Below are 20,945 nucleotides of genomic sequence, written 5' to 3'. Positions count from 1 at the left end.
CTGTTGGTAACGTCACTGTTGATGTCACTGTTGCGCCATATTTCCTCCACTTGATGATGACTGTCTTCATTGTGTTCCATGATATATCTAATGCCTTGGAAATTCTTCTGTACCCTTCTCCTGATACCTTTTACCAGTGAGATCCCTCTGATGCTTTGGAAGCTCTCTGCAGACCATGATCTTTGCTGTAGGATGCGACTAAGAAAATGTCAGGAAAGACCGACTAGAACAGCTGAACTTTGTTAATGGTTCATCAGAGGCACTGTAAATGATGGCGGGTGTGTACTGATTCCTATTTACCATGATTGTGAATGTGATTGCTTCATTCTGAACCTAGCGACATCACCAGTTATAAAAGGGTGTGCCCACTTATGCAACCGCATTATTATAGTTTTTTATGTTTACTCCCCCCCTAAAAGATTTCAGTTTGTTGTTCAGCCGAGTTATACAGTTTATAGGTCACATTAAAGGTGGAAAAAGTTCTGAAATGATTCATCTTTGTCTCATTTTTTTACATCACAGAAACCTGACATTTTACCCGGGGCGTGAAGACTTTTTATATCCACTGTATCTCCACCAATACAAATAGTGTGATATGGCAATATGGCCACAAGAGTGCACCAAGGATCATAGGAAATCATTGTACAAAATAAAATACTTGTCATGGTCAGGGGAATGTGTTGCACATTCGTTTAATGAATTTTTCACTAATAGTGTTTGTGAAATCTCCCACCACAAAATGTACTCAGCCAATGACAGGTGAGGACGCCATTCATATTCTTCTCCTGCTATCAATGACCAACCCGCTCCCACACTTCATCCACGTCTTTGGTGACCTCTAACCTCCTTATGATGAAGATCAGCCATGGAGTATATCTGAGGTGTATATCAGGGTGTGCTTCTTCCCCACATGAGAACTGGGATGTCCAGCAACATTCATTTAGAAGACATTTCCCACACTCAAGGCTCTCATACACCTCCAGGGTTGTGTGGGACCCCAGGAAGACAGGACTTCAGTGAGGAACATTTCCTTCACTCAGGACAGGAACGTGACTTCTCCCCCATGTGCAATTTCTGATGGCTGAGAAGACTGGACTTCACTGAAAAACATTTCCCGCACTCAGAACAGGAATACGGCTTCTCCCCCCTGTGAGATCTCTGATGTCTGTAAAGAGTGGACTTCACTGAAAAACATCTCCCGCACTCAGGACAGGGATATGGCTTCTCCCCCGTGTGAGATCTCTGATGTGTGTGAAGAGTGGACTTCTGTGAAAAACATTTCCCGCACTCAGGACAGGAATACGGCTTCTCCCCCGTGTGACACCTCTGATGTTTGTCAAGATTAAACTTCTTTGAAAAACATTTCCCACACTCAGGACAGGAATACGGCTTCTCCCCCGTGTGCAGTCTCTGGTGTTTATAAAAACTGGACTGATCTGAAAAACATTTCCCGCACTCAGAACAGGGATATGGCTTCTCCCTCATGTGCAATCTCTGATGTTTACAAAGACTTGATTTGTGTGAAAAACATTTCCCGCACTCAGGACAAGAATACGGCTTCTCCCCTGTGTGAGATCTCTGGTGTTTAAAAAAACTGTACTTATCTGAGAAACATTTCCCACACTCAGAACAACAATACGGCTTTTCGCCTGTGTGAGATCTCAGATGTGTAACAAGTTCTGCATTTTTTACAAAACATTTCCCGCAATTAGAACAAGAATATGGCTTTTCTCCCGTATGCAGTCTCTGATGTGTGTAAAGATTAGACTTCTTTGAAAAACATTTCCCGCACTCAGGGCAACAATATGGCTTTTCCCCTGTGTGAGATCTCTGATGTGCGACAAGTTCTGATTTTTCTACAAAAGATTTCCAGCACTCAGAACAGGAATATGGCTTCTCTCCTGTGTGTGACCTCTGATGTTTGTTAAGAACAGACTTCTGTGTAAAACATTTCCCGCACTCCAGACAAGAATATGGCTTCTCTCCTGTGTGAGATCTTTTATGCACCTCAAGTTTGGATTTAAAACGGAAACACTTCCCACACTCAGGACAGGAATATGGTTTCGCACCTATGTGATATTTTAGATGCTCATTAAGTTTGTATTGAAAACGGAAACACTTCCCGCACTCAGTACAGGAGAACCTCTTGTCTGTTGGAAGGCTGGCCCCGTCCCGCACAGTCTGAGGTTCCTCAGGATACGAGGAATCCGATGGTCCATCTACACTGGGTGGTGCCGGATGGACATTGGAGGGAGCCGGGTTTTCTCCTGGACTATACTGTGTGATGTCCTCATCTTCTACTTTCCAGTCTGGAGACAAAGTGAGACAATCCTCGGAGGTTTTCCTCATCTCCCGGCCATGGACTAAAATACAAAGACAAAGAGGATTACTAGACAGGAGCTGATTGGTTCCCCCAAACCAGAAAGACAGAGAGAGATCCAATGAGAACCTTATCATCTGGACCAATCAGTGAGCAGTATGGGTGGAGGAATGGATTTAGTGTTCCTGACCCACCTGTGCTGATCTCTGTAGGAGTGTCCTCCTCTATAAATGTCCCCGTTATTCCATCCTCCTCCATAGACTGCTGATCATCCCTCACATACGCCTCTTCTTCTTCTGATTTCACCTCAAATTCTATATCGATTGGATCTCCACTCTACATCAAGAGAAGGAGAGAAAATATCATCTGTAAGATAGAAGATTTATTATTGTGACATCACATAGAGAATCCGCACATCGTCTCCATGAGTCCATGTTCTAGATTCTCCGTCCCACCAACCTTGTAATAGTGAGGGATGGTGTGACCTTCCTGTGTGGAATCCCGGGAATACAGAGGGAGGGGACATCTCTCTGGTGGGTTGCTGGTATTAGGTGGCTCCATCATATCCTTGTGTCCTTCTGAAAACTCCTCCATCACTCCATACTCCTCATCCTCCTCTTTATACTCTTCTTTCACATCAATATTATCATCCCCAAGGATTCCACTCTGAATATATAATAAAACATTCAATGTAACAAACATGCTGTGTATAAATCACAACTACCAATAATTGTTCCTCATCTACCTGATGATGGTGAGGGATGGTGTGACCTTCCTGTGTGGAATCCTGGGAATACAGAGGACGGGGACATCTCTCTGGTGGGTTCCTGGTATTAGGTGGCTCCATCATTTCATTGGGTTCTTCTGAAACCTCCTCCATCTCTCCATGCTCCTCATCCTCCTCTTTATACTCTTCTTTTACGACAATATTATCATCCCCGAGGATTCCACTCTGAACATTCAAAAAGATATTCAATGTAACAAACATGCTTGTCATTTTAGCTATCAGTGATTGTTCCTCATCTACCTGATGATGGTGCGGGATGGTATGACCTTCCTGTGTGGAATCCCGGAAATAAAGAGGACATCTCTCTGGTGGGTTCCCATGACTGGATCCATCTACCGGATGATGGTGAGGGATGGTGTGACCTTCCTGTGTGGAATTCTGGGAATACAGAGGACAGGGACATCTCTCTGGTGGGTTCCCATGACTGGATCCACCTACCTGATGATGGTGGGGGGTGGTGTGACCTTCCTGTGTGGAATCCTGGGAATACAGAGGATGGGGACATCTCTCTGGTGGGTTCCCATGACTGGATCCACCTACCTGATGACGGTGAGGGATGGTGTGACCTTCCTGTGTGGAATCCCGAGAATACAGAAGACATCTCTCTGGTGGGTTCCCATGACTGGATCCATCTGTAGGAAACACACACACTGACTGAATCCATTGTTTCTATGTGTTTATCAGATGATGGGGGATCTAGGTGGAGCCTCCGTACTGCTCTCTCCTTTCCAATAAAGTCTCCTCTTACCCGGTGATGTGAGAGGCGGCTGATTGTCCATCATGACGTCCTTGTAGAGGTCCTTGTGTCCTTCTAAATACTCCCACTCTAGAATCTTCTTCTTCTTTCTCTCTTCTATCAGGGAGGGAGGTGGAGGCAATGTGATGTCATGGGACAGACTTCACAGGAAGAAAACTCTAGATCTGAAACACAAATAGTGAAATCAAATGATATTCTCAGAATCCTCCTCACCTTCCCGGTCAGGTCTCCATTTTTCCTCCACATGGAGGAGCTGTGAAGTCAGTGTGATGTCATAGGATTCTCTGACCCTGGTTGGAGGGACATTGGGAGGAGGAGCTGTGAGGTCAGTGTGATGTCATAGGATTCTCTGGATGGAGGGATATTGGGAGGAGGAGCTGTGAGGTCAGTGTGATGTCATAGTATTCTCTGACTCTGGATGGAGGGACATTGGGAGGAGGAGCTGTGAGGTCAGTGTGATGTCATAGGATTCTCTGACTCTGGATGGAGGGACATTGGGAGGAGGAGCTGTGAGGTCATTGTGATGATGTAAAATTCTCTGACTCTGGTTGGAGGACATTGGGAGGAGGAGCTGTAGGGGCGCTCTATGAGGGTTCTGTACACAGAATCATTCCTCCTGGGTGCGTCCCACCTCTCCTAGACTGGAAGATGAACATTGTCTTTGGGCTTTGCCAGGACACATGGTATTCCTGTGATCTCCGTGTACTCCAGAGACTTTACTCATCACATTTTAGGGTGAAACTGATCATTGTGGAAATTTCTTTTTCAGGACATTTACTACAAATGACATTTTCCCTCTTTCTTCCTATTTGAATCTTATAGAATAAAGACATTTTTATTCCAACTCCCCTAAATATACCCCCCATCCCCCGCCACTAATAAAAGTGGTATAATCCATTTGTCAGGAGCGTGTTGCACTCCTGCTCCTCATTATATCATCCTGGTTTTAGCTATGATGCATTGTCCATCTGCAAGGTGATTGAGTGGGCAGAGACCAAACCTGATTTAAGCCAGCCAAGCCTGCAGTCTCATGCTTGTGATATTGTGTTTATAATGCGTGCTCCAAGCTCTCTGTCTGTCCTGCTGTTTTGCTTTGGTGTCTAGTAAAGGTGACTTTGCGTTGTAAGCGAGGAGACGTAGACCTCCGTAGTGTATCGGTGTGACATAGACCTCCGTAGAGTATCGGTGTGACGTAGACCTCCGTAGAGTATCGGTGTGACGTAGACCTCCGTAGAGTATCGGTGTGACGTAGACCTCCGTAGAGTATCGGCGTGACGTAGACCTCAGTAGTGTATCGGCGTGACGTAGACCTCCGTAGCGTATCGGCGTGACGTAGACCTACGTAGAGTATCGGCATGACGTAGACCTCCGTAGAGTATCGGTGTGACGTAGACCTCCGTAGAGTATCGGCGTGACGTAGACCTCCGTAGTGTATCGGCGTGACGTAGAGTATCAGTGTGACGTAGACCTCCATAGTGTATCGGTGTGACGTAGACCTCTGTAGTGTATCGGTGTGACGTAGACCTCCATAGCGTAACGGCGTGACGTAGACCTCCTTAGAGTATCGGCGTGACGTAGACCTCCTTAGAGTATCGGCATGACGTAGACCTCCGTAGTGTATCGGCGTGACGTAGACCTCCGTAGAGTATCGGCATGACGTAGACCTCCGTAGAGTATCGGCGTGACGTAGACCTCCGTAGTGTATCGGCGTGAAGTAGAGTATCAGTGTAACGTAGACCTCCATAGTGTATCGGTGTGACGTAGACCTCTGTAGTGTATCGGTGTGAAGTAGACCTCCGTAGTGTATCGGTGTGAAGTAGACCTCCGTAGTGTATCGGTGTGACGTAGACCTCCGTAGTGTATCGGTGTGAAGTAGACTTCCGTAGTGTATCGGTGTGACGTAGACCTCCGTAGTGTATCGGTGTGACGTAGACCTCCGTAGTGTATCGGCGTGACGTAGACCTCCGTAGTGTATCGGCGTGACGTAGACCTCCGTAGTGTATCGGCGTGACGTAGACCTCCGTAGTGTATTGGCGTGACGTAGACCTCCGTAGTGTATCGGCGTGACGTAGACCTCCGTAGTGTATCGGCGTGACGTAGACCTCCATAGTGTATCGGCGTGCTCTTACTAAATGAAAATGCTGAACATAGAAACCATTACAATTAGGAATACAACACGAGACTGACAGATCTACCTATACCAAGCAAAATGCTGCCTCCTTCCTAGCCAATCCATGTGCTGTATACAACAGGAATACGCTGAAAAGGTGACCTAACTCAGGTTAGAGTGGGTTCACCATCTCCATAGGCAACACCAGGACCCAGGCTTACTCTACAGCAATTGCAGGAAATCGCCCGAAAGACTTCTTCTGTCAGAGATCTTCCTTGAAGTCATCTTAGAGTCCTCCTTGTCAGTTTAACCTGCTGACCTTTTATTTGAAAAGTTACCATCCCCACATGGGTGTAGCCCCTTTCACAATACAGTATTTCACACCCCGGTCACACTGATGCGATTTTGGCATGGCATGGCAAATCGTAAGCCGAGTCACACCCAGTGTGACTGGGGTGTAAGTGCCAGAAACATTCTCCAGTTGGACCTCAAGCTGGCACTGTGGTATGATACATGCCATAGGTCATATATGTCAAAAGTCAAGCTGTGCTTGGCTATGGTTACAGAACAATAGCCAACTGTCAACTGAAATACAGCAATGGTATCTATGTTACTGTCAGGGTCCTGTCCACGGCAGGAGTTCTGGAAGATCTGGCGTTTCTGCCAATACTCTACATGGCCGCAGAAGGACACATCAGCCTCAGTCTGGTGCCAGACGGCCTTTATAAGGAGGCTCATCACTTCCTCTGGTTGCTGAATGATCTCTAGCTCCCCATGCCCTGTTCCTGGTTCCTGTTTCCTGCTTCCTGTGGTTCTGACTTGTGATTTCCTGTTACCGACTCAGCTTGTTCCTGGACCTGTCTACTCTGATTTATCCCTGGCTTACGGATACTTTCTCTCTCTCCTCTGTGAATGACCTCAGCTTTCCCATCTGACTACGTCTGCTCTGATTCCCACCTGGTACCTGACCTTGGCTTGAACTGACTACCCAGTAAACATCCAAATCCCGAAAGGGCTTGCATACCACGCACATGCGCCTCCTGTCTGCAGACCTATCTCCATGCACCAGCTGTGCTTCTGAGGGGACCACCAACCAGCACTCCTACAGGCGACCTGTGCAACTTTGGGCCTGACTCCCCCTGTTCCACTCTCAGGGGAGTCCGGAACTTAGCCGCAAGGGAAGCCCTCTCTCCATTGGCCTCCATCACCAGGTACGTGATAGTTACCATTGTATCCAGCTGCATTTGTTTGAGAAGTATCTACTCAAACTCCAAGAAACTTGAGGTCTCCAAAACAAACAGTCTGAGGAAATCAGTACACATACACTGTATGTATGTATATATATATATATATATATATATATATATATATATATATATATAATGCAACACACCTGCTCTACTGTTTGGATTCCCTTGTTGAAGACCTCAGATCGGATATCAACTATTCTCTCAACTCTTCCTACCTTTTGACTATGGATTGACCCTGACTATTTTGAACCTCACCTGCCTTGTACCTGGACAGTCATTGAACCACTCTGCCTGTCTGCCAACCGCAAGTACCTGTTTGCTGTGCTCAGTTGTGGTGGCCGGACACTATAGCATTGTGTATTAGTCCTGGGGGAAACCGAGTACTGGTAGGCCTGCTTGCCTTATGAAAAAGGGGGCTGCTATAGGTGAGGAACACAGAAGCCAACTATAGAGTCTGACCATCAACATTAGGAGTACGCGTGACCTAGTTAGTATAGATGTAGAAGTTCTACAATAGACACAGTGAGGGGAGAAGGTGATTGGTGGGAAAGGTGACATCTCCAAAATGAAAGAAATGTTCAGGCCCTGTAAGTGGGGCAATGCTCTGACCCTGAAGGGGTTCATCTAGGTTTCCATACTATATATGGCTGGGAGGCACTTGGCTCAGGGTTTCTTTAAGTGGGCACACTTCGGCTCTGCACTTCAGCCATTGATGAATATACAGAGTAATACTTTGAAAAACACCAAACAGACTGCAGGTGACCTTGTTTCCCCATTCTGCTCTCATTCCTCATGTCCACACTATATATGGCTGGGTGGCACATAACTGGGGTTCCTTCCATAAGTGGGTTCTTTATTTAAGTGGGTGCACTTCGGCTCTGCACTTCAGCAACTACTTTGAGAAACGCCAAACAGACTGCAGGTGACCTTGTTTCCCCATTCAGCTCTCCTTCCACTCTGTAACATGTGCTCTCTACCTCTCCTTCTGACAGTTGTGTCCTCTCTCCTTAGTCTCTCTTTCCTTCACCCCTCTTCTCCACCCCACAGCCTGTATATATCCCCCTCTCATCTGTCCTCTCCTTATTGCTGCACTCACCAACTCCTGTTAACTCCAAACCCACATGCTAATGAAACCTCCAGGCATGTCCCTTTATATAAATAACACTCCCATATTACTTCCCTCACTCTTCTGCATCTCTTAACCTCTGGGGATATATCCCCAAACCCCGGGCCTCCATCATTTAACTGTGCACAACTCTCCCATCACCCCACATACTCTGGCAGCAGCCAAAGTCCACAAAATTTAGTTTCAATTCTTCTTCCCAAAACCAGCCTAACTTTCTCCTGTGCCCTCAGGAATGCAACAAACTCACTTCTGTCCATGAACTCTTTATCACCAACTACTTGCTGTTACTGAAACCTGGCTTCATGAACCTGACACTGCTTCTCTTGCTTCCCTCTCCCATGGCGGCCTTCTCTAGACTCACTCCCCCAGACCCAATGGATGGAAGGGAGGTGGAATGGGAATCCTTCTAGCCCCATATAGCATCTTTCAGGTGCTTCACCCACCTCCCTCTCTGTCACTCAAATCATTTGAGGCACATTGCATTCATCTATTTTCTCCAGTGCTGTGCTATAGGCCTCTGTGATGGGAGTGACTTTGGGTGGGGGCCCATGGAACACAGCCCCCTTTGGAGAGGTGGGGAGACCCCTGTCTCAGCTCCCCATATCCCTCCTATGTGTAAGTCACCCTGTGCCTGTTAGGGGTACAGGGTGGAATGTCCTGATATTGTGTAGACATGTATAGGTGGGGTGTGGGGATTGTTCATTGTTTAATGCCATGTGGTTCATCCCATTGTTCTATTGTGTGTCTTGCTTGGGAGCAAAATATGGGATGTATGTGTTTGTGTATTGGCTTGGTGGGGGGTGCAGGACATTCTACCCTGTACCCCTAACAGGCACAGGGTGACTTACACATAATAGGGATATGGGAAGCTGAGACAGCGGTCTCCCCACCTTTCCAAAGGGGGCTGTGTTCCATGGGCCCCCCACCCAAAGTCACTCCCGTCACAGCCTCCTGAACCAGTATCCACCTTCCTCGACTTCTCTGCCTGGCTAGCCCTACTTTCTCTCTTCTGAAAGCCCCACAATCATTCTCAGTGACTTCAACGTCCCTGTTAATACCAACACCCCTGCTACTTCTAAACTTCTAAGTCTAACCTCCTCCTTTGACCTGAAGCAATGGACACAATCTTCTACTCACTCTGATGGCAACACCCTTGTCCTTGTTTTCTCCTACCTATGCACTTTTTTCAACCTCTCCAACAATCCTCTCCCACTCTCTGATCACCTCCTTATTAGTTTCACTCTCTCCCAGTCTTCCACCTCCTCTCCCTCCAACAGTTACCCTTAGACACATCCACGACTTTAACCCTTCTCTTCTCTGCTACTGACCATCTCTATGACAAAATCTAAACCCTGTCCTGCCGCAATCTAGCTGATTCTATCTATAATAGATCCGTCCTCCACCCCCCTCACTACACACAGAATCAGGCTCCGACCCCTACAACCCTAGTAAACAGGTGACACCAGAAGTCTCAAATAACATAGCCGCGCTCTTGAGCTTCTGTGGTATAAGACTAAGTCTCAAAAACAATTCAACCAATATAAATCTGCCCTCCAAAATACAATTCTTGCCTCCACACCACCAAGCAGACCTATTTTATCACTCTCACCTTCTCATCCAGTCCCCGTCAACGCTTCTCTACCTTCAACTCTCTACTTCGTCCTCCACTGCCTCCACCTACTAATTCACTCACTGCCCAGGAGATCGCCAATCACTTCAAAAATGAGATTGATACTGTAACAGTCCACCAAAGTCATATCCCTCAGGAGAGCATTCTGTTGTCACCCCTAAATATTCCTGCTCTGCGTACCATTGCAGAGCCCAATATTGGTTGTCCAGCTCTATCTCCTGCTGGACCAGCCTGTCCAACTCAGTCACCCATTTCTCCTGGGGTTGCTATCCCAAGAATGGCATCCGTAACTTCCAATGGTCCCTGACCCGTTCCCCTGGGGTTGGATAGCACTTGGTGAATAAAGTGGAGAGAACAATGTTCTTGGACAACTTGCCAGCCAGCTTGCTAACAACCGCATAAATCTGTCTAACAGTATGCGTTTATAACAGAGGTTTAGTTAGCACACATTTGCAAATACATACATAAGGCACAGAGCCACGTCACGGCACCCTGATAATCTGTGGTCCTAACTGTACAATTTGAGAGTCCCCATAGTAGAGGCACATGCATTTAATGGATAGATCAAGGGCAGGTGAACCTGAGGGAGCCCACCCCTCTTAAAGGCAAAGGAGTGCACAGGACCCCAGCATGTAGCACAATGGCAGCCAGGGTACGTGGGTGCACTAGGACACATCCAATTGTACAGTTAGGACCACAGATTAACAGGGAGCCGTGACGTGGCTCTGTGGCTTACGTATGTATTTGCAAATGTGTGCTAACTAAACCCCTGTTGTAAACGCATACTGTTAGACAGGTTAATTCGGTTGTTAGCAAGCTGGCTGGCAAGTTGTCCAAGAACATTGTTCTCTCCCCTTTATTCACTATGTGATGCCTGTTTATGTGTCCTTGCTTCATAAGCTAGTTATAGACTTGGGCAGGTGGCCATTTTTATTTGCATGTTGGATAGCACTTGCCCTTGCCCATACCAGCAACCTGGAGGGCTCCTCTCCAAAGCACCCCCCAAATCCGCTGCCTGAGCTCCAGGTACTCATCCGTAGACAGTCCTAGGGTATGTTGCAAGAACGGTCTGCAGCAGCCCTGGGAACTCTGATGCCAGGTCCATATCTCCACTGGGGTGACCGATGTCTCCTTTCCTGATCTTGAATCCTGGTGGTGGTTTGGATGTGTTCACAGCCAGGAAGCACAATCCCACCACTTGCCACCAATGTAACGGAACCGGACCCGGACTGCGCTAAGGTATTTCCGTTAGACTCCCGCTTCCCTGTCCGAACACAGATCCACGGACACCACAAGACTACAAGACACCAGTCTGTATAAACATGGAACTCTTTATTTGAAACTCGAACTGGCTTTTTATACACTCAGGGGACAAATCCCCCCTCCCTGCATAATGACACAGGACGAGGCAATCTATACTTAGCAACAAGAAACACACACCAACAGACAGTCCCATCAGGAGGGCTGCTGGAGACACCCCACCACCAAGCCAATACACAAATATACATCCCATAATAGTTTGCTCCCAAGCAGGACACAATAGAACAATGGGACCACATGGCAGTAAACAATGAACAACCCACCACACCAATATTAGAACATTTCACCCTGTACCCCTAACAAGCACAAGGGCGACTTACACATAAGAGGGATATGGGGAGCTGAGACAGGGGTCTCCCCACCCCTCCAAAGTGAGCTGTGTTCCATGGGCCCCCCACCCAACGTGACTCCCGTCACAGATACAATTTGTGAGAAGAGCTTAGCTGTGCAGATACCACCCCCGCACCACCACCACCACTACACACGTACCACTCCAAATCCACAGGCACAATCAACACTTCCTTCATTCAAACCCCGCCATTATAGACGAGGTTGATAAATCTTTTTCTAACGTCACCTAACCACCTGTTTCCTGGACCCTGTTCCCTCTCAAATACTGCAGTCACCCTCTGGCTCTATCCTACACTCTCTAACCCACATCTTCAAACTCTTCCTCTCTTCTGGCATCTTCCCAGTTCTCTAAAACATGCACTAGTCACCCCCATACTTCAAAAGCCCTCACTGGATCCCACCAATCCTAACAACTTGCGCTCTATCGCCTTGCTCCCCTTTTCCTCCAGACTCCTTGAACTCCTGAGCAAACATCTCACCGAGGACAACCTTCTTGATCCCCTTCAGTCTGGATTTCGCTCTCAACACTCCACGGAAACTGCTCTCCTAAATCTCACAAACGATCTACTAACAGCTAAAAACCAATGGACACTATTCTGTACTCCTACTCCTGGACCTCTCTGTTGCCTTTGACACAGAGGACCACTTCCTCCTCCTCCTCAAAAAACTCCACTCCTTTGGTTTCCATGACTGTGCTCTTCGTTGGCTCTCATCCTACCTATCCCACCGCACCTTCAGTGTCTCAACTTTACTTCCTCCTCTCCTCTTCCTTTCTCCGTTGGGATCCCCCAAAGTTCTGTTCTTGGACCCCTCCTATTCTCGATCTACACCTCCTCCCTGGGCCAGCTGATTGCCTCCCATGGCTTTCTAATACCATTTCTATTCAGATGACACCCAAATCTATCTCTCTATCCTTTAGCTCACCCCTATCAGTCTCCTCACGTATCACTATTCTACTAACAGACATATCAGCCTGGATGTCACACCACTTCCTCAATCTCAGTCTATCCAGAACTGAGCCCATAATATTCCTTCCCCTGGCTTCTCTGTAAAGATTGAAGGCACAATCATCAACCCATCCCTGCATGCCTCCGAAACATCTCCAATAGAGATGAGCGAAGTATTCAAAAATTCGATTCGGCTAATTCGGCGAATTCGAGGAATAAATTCGATTCGATGCGAATATATTCGCTGCGAATTTAACTTATAAAAGGGTGTTTCTAGGCTTCAGAGAGCCTTCATATTAGTGCAGAACACTGTACCTTTAATTTAAATGCCCTTGGAGTCTGCTGGGGAAGAGAAATAATACTGTCAGTCAGTATGACATGCAGATGAGTGCCGTCGATCTTAGAATCACCGCACACTTCACTCATTTGGGCAGTCACGGGGCCAAAACCAGAGTCTGGAGCCACAGTGTGGCGGTGGAGGCAGCAGCAATGGGAGGCCATACAGCACCCTATGACAAAAATGGAACCCACCAGCAGTGTGAGGAGACCTGAAAGTGGCACATGACAGAGTGTGGCGATGGAGACAGCAGCAATGGGAGGCCGTACAGGGACCCATGACACACTCTGGACCTGGCAGCAGCATGAGGAGGCGGTACGGGGGCCCATGGCAGATTACGGGCCTGGCAGCAGCAATGGGAGGCCCGTAATCTGCCAGCACCCTATGACAAGAAATGGAACACACCAGCAGTGTAAGGAGACCTGAAAGTGGCACATGTTTGGGGCATGATTCATGGCGGATTTAGTCAGTTGTGTCAGGAACTGGTGGTTTGAAATCCAGACTAATCCACGCCTGATTCATTTTCACAAACGTGAGTCTCTCCACACTTTGGGTGGACAGTCGTGTCCTCCGCGGAGTTACAATACCACCTGCCGCACTAAACACGCGCTCCGATGCCACGCTACTGGCCGGGCATGACAGCCTTTCAAGGGCAAATTCAGCTAGTTGGGGCCAAAGGTCAAGTTTCGTTGCCCAGTAGTCAAGGGGATTGTCTACCTCGGTTGGCAGGGTGCTGTCCAAGTAGGCCCAAGCCTGTTGTTTGAGGTCCTGCTCCAGGTCCACCTGATGCTGCTGCTGCTGCGGCTGGTTAGTAGTTTCCTCACTGCGCTGGTGAAGAAAGCTACTCATCATCGACTGCAGACTGAGGCAGCCGCTGCTGGTGGAGCTGCCACTGCTCCTACCACCCCACCCCACCCCTCCCCTGCTGCCATGGCAGCGGAACGCGAGCGCACAGGGCCCACAGTGTCTGAGGATGGACGTTGGCGCAGAAAGGCAGAGACCAACTGACTACATAGGTGGTTTTTATAGTACGTTATTTTGGCCTCCCTCTCAGCAGGTGTGAAAAAGGCCACCATTTTTGAACGGTAGCGAGGGTCCAACAAGGTGGACAGCCAAAAGTCATCCCTCTGCCTGATGGTTATTATTCGGCTGTTGCTACACAAGCAACCGAGCATGCTATGGGCCATTTGTGCCAAGGAATGCGAGGGACTCCCTGCCTCCATCTCCACAGCATACTGCCACGGTGCGTCTGGGTCCTCTGTCTCCTCCTCCTCCTCCTCTACCAGATGTTCCTGCTCCTCCACTCCTGTCCGCTGAGTGGAAAAACCACCCATTTCACTCAATAATTCCTGAGCACCAATGTCCTCCTCTACCTCTTCCTCTTCTTCCTGTCCTGCCCCCACAGGGGTCATGTGGCGTTGAGATCTGTGCGCCACGTCTACCGCACCCTGACCAGCTATTGTTAACAGCATTTGTTCCAGGACATGCAACAGAGAAATGACGTCGTGCATCCCATAGTCCTGCCGACTCACGAATAGCGTGGCCTCCTCAAAGGGCCTGAGCAAGCGGCAGGTGTCACGCATGAGCTGCCAATGACTGACATCTAAGTTACACAGGGGAGTACCTTTATCCGCTTGTAACATCAGGAATCGGTGATGGCCTTTCGCTGTTCGTAAAGGCGGTCTAACATGTGTAGGGTTGAATTCCACCTTGTTGCAACGTCGCAGATCAGGCGATGCTGTGGAATTCTGTTCTGCCGCTGCAGCTCAAGGAGGGTGTGCTTTGCGGTATAGGAATGGCTGAAATGCATGCAAAGTTTACGTGACATTTTAAGGATGTCTTGCAGTGGGATGGTGGATTTTAGGAACCGCTTGACAACCAGATTGAACACGTGAGCCATGCATGGCGCATGGCACAACCTTCCTTGACGCAGAGCAGACACCATGTTCTTTCCGTTGTCGGTCAACATGGTTCTGATTTTCAGTTTGCGCGGAGACAGCCATCTGTCGATTTCTCTGTTCATTACACTCAGAAGTTCCTCCCCTGTGTGACTACGTTCGCCAAGGCATACCAGGTGCAGCACAGCGTGACACCGTTGCGCCCTGCACATGTGATATGCCGGTCGGGTAATGGGACTTGGCACGGGGGTGGCGGCTGAGGACACGGCGGAAGAAGAGGTGGTAGAGGCGGACATCTTTTGTGGACCAAGGACGTGCAAACGTGGAGGCAAAAGCGGCGTGACCTGTCCAAGTTGCTGGTGCGGCTGTGCCGGCACCACGTTCACCCAGTGGGCCGTAAATGACATGTACTGTCCCTGACCGTAGTTACAGCTCCACACGTCGGCGCTGCCGTGCACTTTGGCAGAGACCGACATGCTCAAAGACTGGCCCACCATCTCTTCTACATGTGAATGCAGGGCTGGCACTGCCTTTTTGGCGAAGAAATGACGGCTTGGCACTCTCCACCGCGGCGCGGCACAAGCCATCATTTCTCGGAAAGGTGCTGAGTCCACCACTTGGAAAGGGAGGGACTGCAGCACCAGCAACTTGGACAGGAGGACGTTCAGCTTTTGCACCGTCGGGTGTGTGCTCGCAAACTGTTGTCTCTTTGAAACGGATTCCAAGAAAGACTGCTGACGGAATCCGTGAAGAGGAGTAGCAGGAGAAGGAGCATCTGAACGAGCGGAAGATGCCAACGAGCGACAACTCCCCTCAGCAGAGGTGTTGGAGCCTTGTCTGGCTGATAGAGGGCGATTGACGTCGGGTGACGGAGCGGGTGATGGAGCGGGGGCTGGGGCAGGCAGAACCGCCGTATCTTTATCACGGTTTTCCCAGGCCACCAAATGGCGACGCTGCATATGCTGACGCAACGCTGTAGTCCCAACATGGGCCCCCTGGCCACGCTTGACTTTCTGGCCACATAGTCGACATACGGCTACGTTTACTTCCTCGGGCAGCTTGACGAAAAATTGCCACACCGCCGAGTAGGAAACTTTGCCCCCGATACTCCTCACTGGCTGACTGCTACTTCTTCCGTGCACACCGGCACCACTACTGGCCGTGGTGGTAGGCTGCAGTGGAGCTGGTGCTCTACTCCGTGGCCGTTTGCCTCCACTGACACTGCTGTGACCCTGCTGCCTCCTGGGCAACCCACCGACTGTTTTGCTCGCTGCCAAGCTGCCACCCTCTTCTCCTGATGATGCGGAAGCAATAGCCTGATGACGACGAGGCTGCCAAGTGCGATCAGCCTCATCATCATCAATTAGGGTCTCCGCCTCACTACTAGCCCCCTCGGCTGCGTGTGGGTCAGGAGACAGACCTGTCTCTAGACCGGCTACCGAGCCACTCTCCTCGCCACTACTTCGCCTGGCTGCTGAAGAGGCGGATGTCTCCCCCCGTTCCTGACCGCCCTCTGTTAGCTCTTCCTCACTGTACAGTGGGGCTGAGCCCACAGCATGCGATACTTCGCTTGGTGAGGGAACACCAAAGGACAGGGGCAGGTAGAGGACACGTGATTTCAGTGGGCTTGCTCCCGGGCCATGCCAACTAACGGTTGTGTCTGACGTACCCACCGATCGTTGGCTGTAGGTGTCAGAGGTGACCTGGGAAGAGGAAGACGACCGAGCCAACCAATCGATGACGGCAGGGTTGTCGGTGGAGACACGACCGCTGGATGACACCGGGAGCACTGGCCTCTGGCTGCGACTAGTGCTGCCTCGACCCCTTCCTCTGCTGCCACGTCTGCTCGCTCCTAAAACATTGCCTCCTCTGCCACTCCTCTGCATGTTGTCTGACATACTCTTTAATTCAACGATTCTGTGTCCCTGAGTAACAATTCTGTGTCCCTGAGTAACAATTCTGTGTCCCTCAGTAACAATTCTGTGTCCCTCAGTAACAATTCTGTGTCCCTCAGTAACAATTCTGTGTCCCTCAGTAACAATTCTGTGTCCCTGAGTAACAATTCTGTGTCCCTGAGTAACAATTCTGTGTCCCTCAGTAAGAATTCTGTGTCCCTCAGTAACAATTCTGTGTCTGTCCCTGAGTAACAATTCTGTGTCCCTGAGTAACAATTCTGTGTCCCTGAGTAACAATTCTGTGTCCCTCAGTAACAATTCTCTGTCCCTCAGTAACAATTCTGTGTCTGTCCCTGAGTAACAATTCTGTGTCCCTGAGTAACAATTCTGTGTCCCTCAGTAACAATTCTGTGTTCCTCAGTAACAATTCTGTGTCCCTCAGTAACAATTCTGTGTCTGTCCCTGAGTAACAATTCTGTGTCCCTGAGTAACAATTCTGTGTCCTTCAGTAACAATTCTGTGTCCCTGAGTAACAATTCTGTGTCCCTCAGTAACAATTCTGTGTCTGTCCCTGAGTAACAATTCTGTGTCCCTCAGTAACAATTCTGTGTCTGTCCCTGAGTAACAATTCTGTATCCCTCAGTAACAATTCTGTGTCCCTCAGTAACAATTCTGTGTCCCTCAGTAACAATTCTGTGTCTGTCCCTGAGTAACAATTCTGTGTCCCTCAGTAACAATTCTGTGTCCCTCAGTAACAATTCTGTGTCTGTCCCTGAGTAACAATTCTGTGTCTGTCCCTGAGTAACAATTCTGTGTCCCTCAGTAACAATTCTGTGTCCCTCAGTAACAATTCTGTGTCTGTCCCTGAGTAACAATTCTGTGTCCCTGAGTAACAATTCTGTGTCCCTGAGCAACAATTCTGTGTCCCTCAGTAACAATTCTGTGTCCCTCAGTAACAATTCTGTGTCTGTCCCTCAGTAACAATTCTGTGTCCCTCAGTAACAATTCTGTGTCCCTCAGTAACAATTCTGTGTCTGTCCCTGAGTAACAATTCTGTGTCTGTCCCTGAGTAACAATTCTGTGTCCCTCAGTAACAATTCTGTGTCCCTCAGTAACAATTCTGTGTCTGTCCCTGAGTAACAATTCTGTGTCTGTCCCTGAGTAACAATTCTGTGTCTGTCCCTGAGTAACAATTCTGTGTCCTTCAGTAACAATTCTGTGTCTGTCCCTGAGTAACAATTCTGTGTCTGTCCCTGAGTAACAATTCTGTGTCTGTCCCTGAGTAACAATTCTGTGTCTGTCCCTGAGTAACAATTCTGTGTCCCTCAGTAACAATTCTGTGTCTGTCCCTGAGTAACAATTCTGTGTCCCTAAGTAATGTTTCTGTGGCCCTAAGTAACGGTTCTGTGTCCCTAAGTAACGATTCTGTGGCCCTAAGTAACGTTTCTGTGGCCCTAAGTAACGATTCTGTGGCCCTAAGTAACGTTTCTGTGGCCCTAAGTAACGTTTCTGTGGCCCTAAGTAACGATTCTGTGGCCCTAAGTAACGTTTCTGTGGCCCTAAGTAACGATTCTGTGGCCCTAAGTAACGTTTCTGTGTCCCTAACTCTCTCCCTCAATACAGCCAGGTCTGCCTCTCTTGAATGACTGAAGGCAAATGGAGAATTCTAAAATGGCCGCAATTTATAGCTCGACCATTACACAGTGCTGGCTGGCTGGCTGCTGATTGGCTAATGCGATTACATGTCATGAATGAATGCATTATGGGTCAGCGCGCCTTGTCTGCGCGCCTTCCCAGAGATCCCCGCTCCGTGGCCGCACATGTCGCCGCCATTTTTGGAAAAATTTCGATTCGCGCATCCGAAGTCTGCTAATCTTCGGATTCGTTGCGAATCGAAATTTTCCTAATATTCAAAACGAATTCCACTTCGCCAAGTTCGATTCGCTCATCTCTAATCTCCAACATTACCTTTACATAGGCCACCCCCCCCTTCAGTCCTTTATGAATATTGCTGCCAGACTCATCCACTTTACCATCCATTCAATGTCTGATACTTCAATGTCTGATACTTCTCTCTGTCAATCCCTCCCCACTGGCCTCCATTCAGTGTCCTCCACCCCTCTCTGCCAATCCCCCAACTGGCCTCCATTCAATGTCCTCCCTCTCTCTCTGCCAATCCCTGCACTGGTCTCCATTCAGTGTCCTCCACCCGTCTGCAAATCCCTCCACTGGACTCCACTCAGTGTCCTCCACCCCTCTCTGTCAATCCCTCCACTGGTCTCCATTCAGTGTCCTCCACCCCTGTCAGCAAATCCCTCTACTGGCCTCCATTCAGTGTCCTCCACCCCTCTCTGCCAATCCCTCCACTGGCCTCCATTCAGTGTCTTCCACCCCTCTCTGCAAATCCCTCCACTGGCCTCCATTCAGTGTCTTCCAACCATCTCTACCAATCCCTCTACTGGCCTCCATTCAGTGTCCTCCATCTCTCTCTGCCAATCCCCCAATTGGCCTCCATTCAGTGTCCTCCACCCCTTTCTGCCAATCCCCCCACTGGCCTCCATTCAGTGTCCTCCATCTCTCTCTGCCAATCCCTCCACTGGTCTCCATTCAGTGTCCTCCACCCTGTCTGCAAATCCCTCCATTTGCCTCCATTCAGTGTCCTCCACCCCTTACCATCCATTCAATGTCTGCTACTTCTCTCTGCCAATCCCCCCCCCACTGGCCTCCATTCAGTGTCCTCCATTCCTCTCTGCCAATGCCTCCACTGGCCTCCATTCAGTGTCCTCCACCCCTCTCTGCCAATCCCTCCACTGGCCTCCATTCAGTGTCCTCCACCCCTTTCTGCCAATCCCTCCACTGACCTTCATGCAGTGTCCTCCACCCCTGTCTGCCAATCCCTCCACTGGTTTCCATTCAGTGTCCTCCACCCGTCTCTACCAATCCCTCCAGAGGACGTGCGTGACGATGGAGGGAGAGGACGGGCGTGACAATGGAGGGAGAGGATGGGCGTGACGATGGGGGAAGAGGACAGACGTGATGATGGAGGAAGAGAACGGTTGTGATGATGGAGGAAGAGAACGGACGTGACGATGGTGGAAGAGGATGGGCACGATGATGGAGGAAAAGTATGGACGTGACTATGGAGGAAGAGGACAGGCATGACAATGGAGGAAGAGGATGGATGTGACGATGGAGAAATAGGGCAGACACTACGATGGAGGAAGAGGATGGATGTGACGATGGAGGAAGAGGATGGGCACAATGATGGAGGAAGAGGACGGCATGACGATGAAGGAATAGGATGGACATGACGGGGGGTTATTGGGTGTAAATATAAAATAAGATCTTATTACCTCCTCTGCTGCCACTTCTAGCAACGTCACCTCTAACTTGTATCACAAAGAACTTCCTGTCTGTCCCTGACATCACTTCCTGTCTTCCATAGAGACTTCCTGTCTGCGTAGAAGTGAAATCCCCACCTTGTGGAGCTCAGAGGAACTGCAGCCCTGAGAACCGTCTGGTAGTATGACCCGGCCTTGTGCTGTGTATCGCAGGAGCAACTGATATTGATTGGTTCTTTCCCAAGCAGTATAGAGGCCACCAGTCACCCGAGCAACAGTCCATTCACCCCGGCTCCAATAAGCAGTTTGTCATTTATTGCTTGTAGAACTTTGGGTTTGGGATACTCCAAAATGGCTAGGAACATTAATGAGAGGATAGTCAACACCCTCACCGCTGGGGACCTTGAGGCACGTTTCTTTGTGGCATCCGGTTACCCTGCAGAATGGCACAGTTATTGGCATCCAGTCCAATCCCAGGAACACTGCTCAATGAAGGAGGCCGCTCTTTTTTTAGATTCTTGCTGAGGATGGGAATGGCAAGTATCTGAAACCCTATGAGAGTGGTCCCAGTCCAAGCAGTCTCCGGCACCTATATCCACAAGGAGCCCACCAGTCATCAGGAATCAGTTCAGGGTCACCTACCACCTTCCAGCCTCCTCCAGACTTCCTATCTATATAAACTTTTCCATTTTTATGTGGCTTGGTGGTTAGCTTGCAGCACTGGGGTTTTTGGTTTGAAACCAAGCCAAGACACTGTCTGCATTGAGCTTGCAGGCTTCCTCCTACACTCCATAGACATTCTGATCAGCTAACTGGCTCCTGTCGAAATTGGCCTTCTTGTGAATGTGAGATATGGACCTTAGATTGTAAGCTCCT

The 20,945-nt window shown here is 49.0% G+C and overlaps 1 protein-coding gene across 1 annotated transcript; it reads right to left on the bottom strand.

Moving 5' to 3' along the window:
• Positions 1–676: 676 nt before the first annotated feature.
• On the bottom strand, positions 677–20,178 carry LOC149443144 (uncharacterized). Its single transcript, XM_089655802.1, has 7 exons — positions 20,082–20,178; positions 3,856–4,028; positions 3,348–3,739; positions 3,066–3,272; positions 2,780–2,986; positions 2,420–2,656; positions 677–2,358 (listed from the first exon to the last, which is right to left on the bottom strand). Exons 2-7 carry the CDS (start codon positions 3,887–3,889, stop codon positions 1,033–1,035), a joined length of 2,403 nt encoding a protein of 800 aa, XP_089511928.1. The 5' UTR covers positions 3,890–4,028; positions 20,082–20,178; the 3' UTR covers positions 677–1,032.
• Positions 20,179–20,945: the final 767 nt, after the last annotated feature.

Source organism: Staurois parvus, unplaced genomic scaffold (assembly GCF_062004578.1).
Source record: "Staurois parvus isolate SC_StPar_1 unplaced genomic scaffold, SC_StPar_1.0 ptg000874l, whole genome shotgun sequence".
Classification (NCBI taxonomy): domain Eukaryota; kingdom Metazoa; phylum Chordata; class Amphibia; order Anura; family Ranidae; genus Staurois; species Staurois parvus.
Note: the sequence above shows the minus strand (reverse complement) of the source record. Positions and strands in the feature narration are given on the sequence as shown.

Excerpts from the sequence above, each read along its gene's own strand:
- LOC149443144 (XM_089655802.1), bottom strand. The coding sequence starts at position 3,889 with ATGATGGACAATCAGCCGCCTCTCACATCACCGG. Across the intron at positions 3,273-3,347 it reads CCATCCCGCACCATCATCAG|AGTGGAATCCTCGGGGATGA; the intron begins GTAGATGAGGAA and ends TTGAATGTTCAG. Across the intron at positions 2,359-2,419 it reads GATCTCTCTCTGTCTTTCTG|GGCCGGGAGATGAGGAAAAC; the intron begins GTTTGGGGGAAC and ends ATTTTAGTCCAT.